Raw genomic sequence first — 12,659 nt, 5'->3', positions numbered from 1 at the left:
CCTACACAATCATGGGCGTTGAACTGGGTTCCCACTGCCCCGCCCCCTTCTAGCACAGTGACCCTGAGAGGGCTCGGCTTCCTTTCCTTTCGTGGATGGATGAGGACAGCTGTGATCCTCAAGTTCCTGCAAGGGCTAACCAAGAGCCTTTCCGGCTGGAAGCACTCCGGTACAGCCTCCCGAAGTCCCAGGAAACAGCAGGCCAGGCTCCAGGGCAGAGAGGAATTCACCCCACACTGCGCAAGGGAAGCAGGGCACGGCAGTAGAGATGCTTGGGGTCCATGAGGGCACATTCACCGTCATCTCAGTAGAGCAAGCATGTCAAACTCGCGGCCGGCGGGCCGCATGCCTCCTCATGGCATGCGAGTTTGACATGCCTGCGGAAGAGCAATACAAAAGCAACGCCCTCTAAGCGCATCTTCTCTGGACACTTTGGTGTTGACAACTTGACCCCTATTGTCAGAAGACACCCCTCGTTCAGCAGACCTTTCGCCATTCTGGGTGGGGGGGGGGGCAGGCTCTTTCTGGCTCAAGCTGAGGCATCCACAGTGGCATCGTTCTCCTAACGTGCTTTCCAGATACCATTGATGCCCAGGCCTCACCCTGGAGACGCTCATGAAACTGGGTTGAGCGGGCAGAGACAGGAGTATTTTTGTGCAGCCAGGACTGAGGACCTGTCACAGCTGCAGCAGGTTACAAGGGCGTGTCCCTGGACCTGCAGGGAAGATGCCCACCCAGCCAGAACAGCCCGTCACCAGCGGGAGAGAGAGCCACGGGCTGCTTCTCGGGCCATTCCTGCCGAAGCTCCCAACCATATCCCTGCTTCCGGAAGAGACATTAACTCCATCCTCGTGGTCTTAACAATTACTGCTTCGAGGCAGCGCAATTATCAAGAATTATTGGAGAGGCAACAAGAGGTGAGTTTTGAGGCGCAGCAGAATTATTCATCTGTTCTCTAACTGCATCTTCAACTAAATTTCTGTGGTGTTGGCCAAATGCCAAAAACAAAACAAAACAACTAACACAAAAAACTTGCCTTAAGCAGACTATCAGCAAAGATGCTGGTGCAAGGCTCTTTAGTAGGAGCAATGCTATCAAAACCTCTCATCCTACCCCACTCAAGAGATCCAGATTAAGACGTCCTTGGTGATAGGAGGCTAACTTCAATGCAGCGAAATCCAGAGATAATTTAGATTTATTTCCAAGGCATCTGGTTCTCTCATGAATAGATTCCACAGGCTAAGACAGTCACTGCCACTACCCTAAGTTTATGCTGGTTAAGGGAACAGTAAAGAAAGGTCTAGAACGAACCTATTTCAAGAGATTTATTGAAAAAACTTTCACAACTGGTTGTCGCCATGAACTTTGGACATCCAACATCTATGGTACAGCCTCATGCAGTGAGTAACATCGTTTCTAGGCAATGAATTCCTTCTGAGACGACCATCTATATTCAGTGCTTCACTGCTATGAGCTGTGAAGCGACAATAAGGCTCTCAACTCCGGGAGAAATCAGGCACTGACCACCTCTCCAGACATAACTCAGGAGTACTTGACTGAATGCCCTGAATTCCAAGCCAAGGTAAGTTTTAAAGGAACTACTGTGTTCTTAGGTACATTCCATGAAAACCAGTTAGAATCGGAGCCTTCGCCATCACTATTTGTGGGGGGAGAGATTTCAGGAGTCGTTTCTCTGAGACAGTGCTGTTTATCTAGCTCTCCCTGAGCCCAGTCTGATACATCAAATAGGCCTCACAGAGCATCAGGCCAGAAAGAGCTTGGCTTTCTTGAACTACACACTGGGCTTGAATAAAAGAGGTGCGTGCGTGTGTGTGTGTGTACACCGCTCGCGTACAGAGCCTCTTCTTGTGCTAAGAAGCAAGCACACGTGGCAGAGACAGAACCAGCGAGCTCTGCCCACCCCACTCAGGTGATCCATCACTTTCCAGACAGCGTGTTCTCGGGAGAAAGGCCCCTGGAGGAGGTACAGGGGAAGGGAGGGCTTGCGGATTTAATATACAGCATCTTACTCATGACAAATGTATTTGAAGTGAGAGAGCTTGGTTCCAATCCCTTTATGATCCAAAGCAGGCAAATCCCACCACGTGTTTAATATATCGTTCCTATTAGTGAGCTCGTAACAATGTCTGGGGTGGTGGTGATGGACTCTGGGGGCGCTGCTGTAAGAGGGGAATGAATGGGGAGAAGCAGAGATCACTCCCAGGGGAGAAAGCTGCAGCACGCACCAAGTTAAGAGCGATCAGGAATCGGAGGTGAAAGGAATTCCCTAGGAAATGGAAACCAAGTGTATTTACCATCTCCCTTCTAACAAGGAACGCTCTAAAGAGCAGCAGAGAGAAATGTTTCAGGACAAGACTTTCTGCCCCAAGAGGTTGGTTTTTACAATTTCAAGACTCACCCCAAGTCTGCGTATCAAATGCCTCACTGGGCAGTGCTGGGTGGGCATCGCCGAGATGTGATGTGAAGGAGAGCAGCCCTGGGGATTCTCCACTTCCATCGCTCTTTGCACCCGAGACAAACATGCTTTCCGTCACCCCCCACCCCCTCCACTGCGTGAGAGGAAGTTGGGACACTAGGCAAGGTCTCAACCCTGCAGATGAAGAGCTGTACACATTCGCACATCCTGGAACTGTTTTCCTAACAGGTAACTCTTGTGCTGAGTGTTCCATGCAAAAATGTCATAGAAGCGAAGGCCCTCAGGAAACTCCTAGGCTGGAAGGCAGACACTGTGGTGGCTGAGAATCAGGGAGGCAGGTAAGACGGATGGGCTCCTGTCGCCCCAGGGGTGCAGTGAGTGCCAGGGCTACTGGGGAGGCCACAGCATCTCCTGCCCACAGACCACCTCCTGGAGACTTGAAAGAGCAAAGACTGTGTCTGCAGAACATTCCAGTGGCAGCCCTGCTCTCCCCCTGCCCCCCCAACACACACACACCTCCTCCTCCTGCTCTCTGCTGCCCCAGCCCCACCTGGGCCTTCCCACAGGCCGTCCACGCTGCCACCTCAGCACAACGCATCACCTTCTCAGGAAGAGAAGGAACAGAAAAGGCGTCGTTAGAAAGTACCTAAGTGGTTGCTTGGGGCTGGGGCTGGAACGTGGAGTGAGCTGAGTGCACATTTCTTTTCGGGGTTAGGGGAGTGTTCTAAAATCCGAGTGTGGCGGCGGTTCACACCGTGAATCCACTAACCATTACGGACTTACACACTTCACACGGCTGAATCTTATGGTATGTAAATTATGCCCCAATAAAGCTGTTAATTATAAAAAAGCATCAGTTTAACAATAAGCTACGAGCATGTGTCCAAAGGTGAGAGCAACAGCTTTGCCGCGGACGCGGAAGCAGGAGCAAATGGACGACAAGACTGTTCAGAATTCCTCCAACTTTAATTGTGGGCGAGAGCAGGCGGCCGCTGAGGATCCAATGCAGTCCCCGGAGCGATCACAAGGCCGCTTTTTGTAACGTGGACATGGGAAGAGTTATTTGTTTATTAGCGCAAGTGGTCAAAAGTTGCTGAAATTGTCCTCATTCCTCCACTGTCTCTTTTTTACCAGTTTCTTGCCCTTCAAAGAGAGGATACCTGGCCTCCACGTCGGCCCACGAGAGGCTGCCGTTGGCCAGATCTCGGACGACACCGGGCAGTTCAGAGACCTGGGGTAAAAGGGAAGAGAAGTCCAAGAGTCAGCCAACCCCATCAGACTGTCAGAAAGGGTGGACCCTGAACGCAGGAACCCTCGCAGCCAAACCAGTGTTCAATAGTGATGGAAACCAGTTCCCACAGGATGTTTCCTGTCCTTCCCTCTGCAGCCGCCTCACTTAACCACACTGACCTCCCTCCCAGACCCGGTTCCTGCTCTTCTTCCAGCCCAGAACGCCTGCCAAGCCCCACAAAACCCAGGTCTCCCACACAGCCTTTCCTCATTATCCCAAGTCTCGTGTCCCATGCAGTGACTTCATGGGGTCAAATCTAACTCTGAGAACAGGGGTCACCCAGGGCCACTCAGGGAGCCAGGAGAGGCTGGTACACTGGGAGCCCCAGCTTGGGGGCCAGCGTGTGCCTCAGCCACAAGCACACACTGGCCACCACGCAGCAGCCGTTCTCAACCCTGAGCCCCAGGACCCCCTGGAGATCTCGATAGAGCGGTTCTGCCCGCCCCCCCCCACAACCCTCTCCTCCCCAGCTTCTGATTTAGTAGGTCTGGGGCGGGGCTTCTGCTCATCGAACAAGCTCCCAGGTGATGTGGACGCTGCCGGCCCAGGGCCCGGCCTCTGAGAACCATTGACAGGTGGGAATGCAGGTCCAGAGGAGTGAGACCTGGTTTTGTAAAAGGACAAGCCAGACTTCTGGACTAGACTGTCATCTCGTCTGGGAAAAGCAGTCTTTTCCTTCTGCTTCCCCCACGCCGAGCTCTCTGCATCGGGCTGAGCGATTACCAGGCTCTAAATAAAAGCCTCCTCAAGATGAATACATTAGCCAGGTGGCTGCCAATTAAAGTGGCCACTCTTCCCTTCCCCTCCTGCACTTCCCATCTCCACTGTTACCTTCTCATTAAGTAAAATTACTACAACATAGGTGCTGTATTAAATGGGTTAACATGGAAAAGCTTGTACACGCACATGTATACGTTTATATAGAAATGTCCAAGTCCCTCCAAGCCTGCCAATAAAACTATGGCAACAACCGCGTGGGATCCTGTTTCTCTTGCCCAAATAATCCAGCAACTATCAAAGCAAACTGCTGGAGAATGAGCCCAGAGTGATCCAAATGGCTATAAAATATTAGAGATGTGTTCATGGATATTTTCATAATGAAACCAAGGGGAGTTGAGAATCTGTGCTCTGTCTGATATAAGCCTATGATTAAAATTAAAAAGAAAAAAAGAAAGGGGAGCATCAACATCCAGCTCAAATGAGAAGGAACCAGCACACGTTTCTAAGACTACAACGGCCAAAGGGAGGGCGGGCACCTCAGCTCGAATCTGCCGCATGGAGTCCCGGTCCCGCAGGGTGGCCGTGTGCGGGGTCTTGTTCACGGTGTCAAAGTCAATGGTGATGCCGAAAGCCACGCCGATCTCGTCAGTCCTGGCGTAGCGTCTTCCGATGGACCCAGAGGAGTCGTCTACTTTGTGGGAGACGCCGTTCCTGGTCAGGGCTTCCGCTATCCAAAATCAATTAAATAAATTCAAAATAAAATAATGGAGAGCCCCGGGGTCATCTAAATGTTGCCTTACAAGTTGAGGAAACTTATAAAAGGAACTAAGACAGGAGAGTAACTAGTTACAGGCCCAACAGAGGGAAAAATCCCCAAAGTTGAGTAAGTCCCTTGTTGGAGCCCAACCCCTCCCTCGCACCTCACACAGCTGCCGGGTGGGGGACGAGCATCAGACCAACGGCCAAGGCCCGTCCCGACTCCAACACCTCCCCCTGCAGGGCCCTGAGCTGCTCAATGAACTCTCTGTTTCCCATCATTGAAGTAGGTGAGCCGCACCAGGTGACCACGAGGCTCCTGTCGGTGCTGGGGGCTCAGGGGCCGGAGACCCCCAGGAAGTGAGCTGGAGAAGCAAGGCTGTTCTCAGTGTGACACCTGGTCCCACCGCTCTCAGTGTGACACCTGGTCCCACCGCTCTCAGTGTGACACCTGGTCCCACCGCTCTCAGTGTGACACCTGGTCCCACCGCTCTCAGTGTGACACCTGGTCCCACCGCTCTCAGTGTGACACCTGGTCCCACCGCTCTCAGTGTGACACCTGGTCCCACCGCTCTCAGTGTGACACCTGGTCCCACCGCTCTCAGTGTGACACCTGGTCCCACCGCTCTCAGTGTGACACCTGGTCCCACCGCTCTCAGTCTGATACCTGGTCCCACCGCTCTCAGTCTGATACCTGGTCCCACCGCTCTCAGAGTGACACCTGGTCCCACCGCTCTCAGAGTGACACCTGGTCCCACCGCTCTGAGTCTGATACCTGGTCCCACCGCTCTCAGAGTGACACCTGGTCCCACCGCTCTCAGTCTGACACCTGGTCCCACCGCTCTCAGAGTGACACCTGGTCCCACCGCTCTCAGTCTGACACCTGGTCCCACCGCTCTCAGTCTGATACCTGGTCCCACCGCTCTCACTCAAACACTAGGAGGACAGCTCCTGAGCAAGCACTGCCTCAGAAAGAAGAGCAGAGGCCACGCCACTGTGATTCTATTTTCTTAAAAGAACACTTCCTACAATCCAGTCTACTTGGCAGGGTTTCCATGAAGGTGCTCAGTTGGATTTGCTTACATAATTCCCGGACAAATGGCATGAACTCCTGGTTCTGGCTCAGTGGAAGGACGGAGCATTTGAATGGTGCTACCACGGCCGGGAAACTGAAGAACTAGATGAGAGAAAGAAACACAAATGTGTTAGTTCATAAAAATCTAAATGCTACTGTCCAAACTTCACCATCAAGACACCAGGACACACAGTAGGAAAAGCAGTGTGACGAAAGAGAACAAGAGGCTCACCAGACTAGACCAGAAAGGTCTGCTTTTAGCTCTGAATTCGGAACCCTCAGCTGAGCGCCCTCTGGGCCTTAGTCTCTCCCGCCTGCTCTGCGTGCCTCGCAGTTCTGCTGTGAAAGTTAAATGATGGGAAAGCACTCTCAAACCCACCACAGAAGATGCCCATTTTTTGGTGACGTATAAAAAGCCTTATAGCCTGGCTGGTGTGGCTCAATGGTTGAGCATCGGCCTAAGAACCAAAAGGTCACTGGTTTGATTCTCGGTCAGGGCACATGCCTGGGTTGCAGGCTTGATCCCCGGCAGGAGGCCTGCAGGAGAGAGCCGATCAATGATGTTTCTCTCTCATCAATGTTTCTATCTCTCTATTCCTCTCCCCTCCTCTTTCTAAAAACGAACAAAAAGCCTTACAGCCTTCCCTCTTTCTGTGGAGATCCCTAAAGAATCTCCCTCCAAATCACCAAGTAATGGGTGGGAGGGCCCCGAAACAAAATCCCATTCTGTCCTTGAAGCGTTTCAGCAGACGATCTATGAGCCTCAGTGACCATGTAAAACCAGAACGTTTAATCAGCTCACAAATGTGTGTCCAAAAGAAGTATCATGACGCAGCGCTGGTGGTATAGTGGTGAGCACAGCTGCCTTCCAAGAGAAGTCATATGGAACAAACAAGCATGCTCTGTAACCCCACACTTTTCTTGGAAAAGCACAGCCTCTCACACTGCTCCTGATCAGGCTGCGGGGTGCTCAGACGTGAAAGAAAGCGAGGATATTCTGTGGAAGGCAAACTCGTCTGCCTTTCTGGGTTGGAAACAAGTTCTTAAATAATATTTAAACAAAAGGTTCGCCTGAAGGTAAGAATATGAAACTCAGAATGAATAGGTCCCATAAAAATAACAAATGACACAGGACCCAGTGCAGCCCACCCCAAAACCTAATCAACTTCCGATGCCAAGCAACGGTGAACTCCCGCGGGGAGTAAGCCCCGGACTCCAGGGCTGCGGCTGCCGCGGTCACATGTTCAAGTCCGACTCCTCGCCTCCACCTGTGGTCACTATTTGTGAGAGAGAACGGGGACCTGCCTTCCTGGAAAAAATGTTACCTCACTGACAGTGTTTCTATACCAAAGCCATAGGAAAATGGGTTAGGAACCATGTGCTAGTAATTTTAAAACATTTTTGGCTTCCCACAGCCTAATCAAATGTCTCTTCATGACAGGAATCTCTGCAATTCATAAAACGCTGTCACTAATTTCCTCTGGCTTAGCCCTTACATTTCTACCAGAGCTCTAGTTTTATCAATATTGTTAGATTCAAAGGAACAGCTAAAAGGCTTTTTAAAAACCGATTTAAAAATAAACAGAGAAGCTCGAAGCGAACTTGACATCTGCAAAGAGCACATTCCGTTACAGACGTCATCCCTACTGGAGGAGACCAGCCTCCTCGCTCCCACTCTCTGCTGAATGAATGAAAAGCTGCTCCTTCAATGTCAGGAAATGAAGATGCAACTTTAGGGCAGAGAACAAAATGGCGACTTTAGTAGCTACCTACTGCCAATAGTAAGTATGTCAGATGTACAATACTGGCACCAAGAGCTCATTGGTCCATTTTTTTAAGGCTAAATGTCCCAGAAAGAGCGGATGTCCAACACGATGCACACTCAGCTTTAGAATGAATGGTCATGCAGATGAGAACGTTCCTCGCAGTTAACCTGACATAGACAGCTGCCATTCTCTAGCCATTATCCCGCTGACGGACTGTCTGCTATGAATCCAGGAGTATACGGTCCGCAGGCAGAGGTGCAGTGAGAAGGTGAAGGAAGGCAAAGTGAAGGGATTAAGTGGCAGACGTGGGCAGCGATTCAGAAGCAGCCGAAGGAAAGGAAACTTACGCAGTTAACAAAGGAACGAAAGGAAACTTACGCAGTTATAAATACTGATAGTTAGCAATGCTTGAATGACAGGAAGGGCTATCCCCCAAATGCCAATGTGCAATTTAAGTCTGTCAATCTCCCACACTGCAATCACCTGGGGTTCCTATAAAAAACCACAGATCCCTGGATCGAAGACCTAGTGAATCAGTATCCCTGAAATAGAACCTAGGAATTTATGTCTTTACCCCAAAAGTACCCCAGACAATTCTATGCCCTTTAAGGTTCCCTTAAATGCTTTACGTGTGCAGACATAGTTTCTTGGTTTGACCAAATTCCAAGAGCCATTCTTTCCTTTCCAATTCTCTGAAAACATGAGTATATCCAGAAAGTATCATTCCTTCCATAGATGCAACAAAGATAGTTCCCTCAAAGTGATATGCCGTGTCTCAGAATAGAGAACACCAAGCAACTAAAACAATGGCATCGAGAATAACCTGCACACCCTAAAGCTCAAATGAAATAACATGAGGCAGTGCATTGCTCTGTGGACAGTTACACAGAGATGAGTAGCAGCAGCTAACTGGTCACTCTGTCTTATTCACGTACTGCAGCAAGTTTCATTTCTGACTTTGTAAGAGAAGACACGTGTATGGGACAGCTTACCGTTCTCTGTTCGTCTCCCTCGCGCACGTGGAATGTATGTTCGAATACCGTATACATGATCCTGCCTAGCCCGAAGGAGGGTTCAATTACATTCGGAACAACTTCTTCCACTGCAAGAGAGAGAAACTCAATAACATTCTCTGAAACCCCAAGTGATGCATCTCAGGGCCTCGCTAAATAATCCTCATTAGCACTAAAATTATCTCTAGTCAGCCGTGGGCAAACTACGGCCCGCGGGCCAGATCCAGCTGTTCTATCCGGTTCTCTTGCTCTCCCCTCCGCTCCTTTACTTTGAATTTATATTAGTTCACACAAACACTCCATCCATACTTTTGTTCCGGCCCTCTGGTCCAGTTTAAGAACCCATTGTGGCCCTCGAGTCAAAAAGTTTGCCCACCCCTGGATGAATTTTGATCGATTCTGTACATCAGAATGAAGAAACATTCCTGAGAACTATTTGCTGGTAGGAAACATGATGCCTTTAAAGAGAAAGTCGGAAACCTCAGAGGGAAGGTAGGGGAGGGTGGGGGTAAGAGGAAGAGATCAACCAAAGGACTTGTATGCATGCATATAAGCCTAACCAGTGGTCACGGACAACAGGGGGGTGGGGGCATGCGTGGGGAGGGGTTTGGGATGGGAATGGGGGGATGAGGACAAATATGTGATACCTTAATCAATAAAGAAATAAAAAAATAAAGAGAAAGTCGGAGTGAAAAACAACTTCATCAAATTTCACTAGTTGTTTATATAGCATACAAGTGAAACAGGGCCCCGAGGGACGGCTTCCCCAGTTGGTAAGCTATGACCAATAGCGGCTACATGCTAACATCCGCCTTGCCTATGAAGAAAGTAGGAAAACTCCAGAGCTTTTCTAAGGTTTTGCTGGGATGAAAAACCTATCGTGACAGCTGGCCAAATTAACAAGAAGAATTCCTACACACACGAGGACCAGGGGTTTGCTGGGTTTGCTGCCATGTGGATGAGAAGTCTGAGAGAGCCACGTTACTGCCACTGCTGTCCAAGGTTCTGGGGTCAGGAGGCCCCGAGAGAAGTGTGCTCAGGGATCAGCACTCACTCAGAGACATTCACCAGGGCCCACAGCCTTTCCCACGGGGAGGCTGTACCTGTGGGACCCACGGGAAATGCACTCATTAGCACATGTGACTCAGAAAAACAGCAGACTAAGCACTGTCCGGTCTAAGGTGACTGACTGACTTTAGCCTTGGAGCGTTCACGTTGCAAGGAAAATGAGAACTAGAACTGAAAACTCACACACGGGGAAGAAGAGAGCCTTTTAAGTTGTCTGTGATGAAGGGTAAGAATACCATTTTAGAAACATCATGGAGGCATTTTCGGCCCATCCTTCCGTGGCATGCGAACAACGGCTCTGAAGCAGCTACAGGACGGTGACGTAGTAGCCCAGGCCATGAAGAACCCCCTGCTCACTGTTGCCACTTCGGACGGCTCGCCCAGCTCCCTGCGGCCTGGCTCCAGAGCAGGCCAGGCCCAGTGGAAAAGCAGGCCTGCTCTCTCCCTGGCAGGAGCTCCCCTACCCCCCACTCCCCGCTCCCAGGAGCTTTCATGCAGCCACCATAAACCATAAGCATCCTCATATGTTCCAAAACACTCACTCCCAAATTCACAGAATTTGTTCTATAAAAAAAATCATCTTGGCTTTTAAAAAAGCATTAAAGATCACTAATCTAAGTGAAGTTTAACAAGTTAATTTGCAAAAAAAAAAGGGGGGGGTAAAATTCCTCTTTTGCTTAGGAAACAAAAGCACTTTTCCTTAAAATGAAAAAATAAATCTTTTAAATCAGAGATATTCTTCATACGCACCTGAGATCATAGGAAATATAAAGGTGGCATTATAAATTATTCTCCAGTATGAGCACAATTATGTTCTTTAAAAAAGGCCCAGGATAATACCTTAAACATATTCATCAAACTTAGGGTTATGGCGTTAAGAATTTATTTTTCCTCTTCAAATTCTCAGTAAACTGGTTATGTTATAAAAGTAAAAAAACAAACACAAACAAATTGTTTCTTAATTATTTTTACAAATTTACCATATAGTGTTTTCTGGAATCTCTTCACATTGACCATGTCTCCTGTTAACTGAAATGTTTTCCCTTCAGTTTCAATAGTGAATTCCCTACAAAGAAACATTACATATTAGTGAAAACAGGCATCCCTGTGCCTTCATTCAAAGGAGCTTTTCAGACCGCTGTTTTCCATTTTAAGTGGAATACAACTTAGTCAACTCTCAAATATAATAGCTGAAGCCAAACTTAAATTACTTCACAAGAAACACCAAAGTATTATTCTAACAAAGGCATCAAACAGTATTCTGGGAGGCACCCCAAAATATGACTAGTTTTATAAAGTTCCCTAAGTGGCTTAATAACCAATTTCTTTGACTCTGAGATCAAGGTTAAAACCAAAACCAATGTTTTAAAAATTCAATTTTAGAATAATTAGAATAAATTTGTCAAACATAGGCCTGCTGACGAAAGACCACTGTTCTCTTAATTGTCCCAACAAATATAAGAATGACCAGCTTGTCACTGCACAGAAAGTAATCTTAAAACTCCTACTCTATTTCCCAAATAAACATTGACATTTATGGTGATGAAGATCAGCTAAAAGTTGAATGATTCTGTTTGATGTGTCAATATAAATATTATCCCCCTACCCCCAAGTAACGGACTGCAGTATGTTCCCATCCTGAGACACACCCGTTCCGTTCCGGGCTATAAGACTTCCCATTTACAATTCGCTCCCGAGGCATTTCTTCACAGTAGGAAGATCAGGTAGGGTCTCTCACAAGCAGCTTAGAGCTGCGAGAGAGAGGCCCCATGGTTGTCTCTGAAGCTGTGCGGCTGACACGGGTTGCACTGCCTTCTGCTAGTTTCTCGCAGTGATGATCTCATGCATTACATGAGTGACTTTCACCGATCCCTCCTCCAACTGTACGTTCTGTCTGAAGTCTGTGCGTGTGCATTAAAGAGCCCGCTCCACAAACCGTATCGTATATATTCTCTCGGCAAGCACGGCCTAAGTATAGAGTAGGTAATGGTTGTTAACAAGCTGAAATATGCAAGGAGGAGGCCATTATTAGAGAATAATTAAAAAAGGAAACTGTCTTACTTGTGGCTAATAATATCTAACTAGTGATCTATGTCCATTTTAGTAAGATTTGAAATGGATAACTGTATTCTCAACTTACAAGGACTCATCTTGCAATAGTTCAACAAATATGTACATGCACATGCAACCACCATCACTCCAGAGGTTGCCCTGTCCCTTATCTCAATCCCCTCTGGCCCGTTAACATTGCTGTGCCTCCTATCACTAAGCTAGCACTGTCTTTCCTAGGATTTCGCATATAATCTTTTGTGTAAGACTTCTTTCACTTAGCCTAACGCCTATGACAGTTGTTGGCAAACTTTCTGTGTAGGGCCAGATATATTCCAGGGTTTGCAAGCCATATGCAGTCCCTAGTATTCCTTTTCTTAACCCTTTGAAAATGCAAAATTCATCCTTAGCCGGAGAGTTGTATAAAAACAGTATGAAAACCCGGCCTGCATGGCTCAGTGGTTGAGTGTCGACCTATGAACCA

General features: G+C 48.4%; 1 protein-coding gene across 1 annotated transcript in view; it reads right to left on the bottom strand.

Moving 5' to 3' along the window:
- Window positions 1–1,311: 1,311 nt before the first annotated feature.
- GARS1 (glycyl-tRNA synthetase 1) overlaps window positions 1,312–12,659 on the bottom strand; it is a 45,276-nt gene continuing 33,928 nt past the window's right edge. The window contains exons 13-17 of the mRNA XM_080664568.1: window positions 11,107–11,192; window positions 9,038–9,147; window positions 6,288–6,381; window positions 4,985–5,175; window positions 1,312–3,668 (exon numbers count right to left, since the gene is read on the bottom strand). Coding sequence (XP_080520694.1) covers window positions 3,543–3,668; window positions 4,985–5,175; window positions 6,288–6,381; window positions 9,038–9,147; window positions 11,107–11,192 — 607 coding nt within the window. The 3' untranslated portion in view covers window positions 1,312–3,542. The remainder of the gene's footprint in view (window positions 3,669–4,984; window positions 5,176–6,287; window positions 6,382–9,037; window positions 9,148–11,106; window positions 11,193–12,659) is intronic.

Source organism: Plecotus auritus (assembly GCF_963455305.1).
Source record: "Plecotus auritus genome assembly, chromosome: 4".
Classification (NCBI taxonomy): Eukaryota; Metazoa; Chordata; class Mammalia; order Chiroptera; family Vespertilionidae; genus Plecotus; species Plecotus auritus.
Note: the sequence above shows the minus strand (reverse complement) of the source record. Positions and strands in the feature narration are given on the sequence as shown.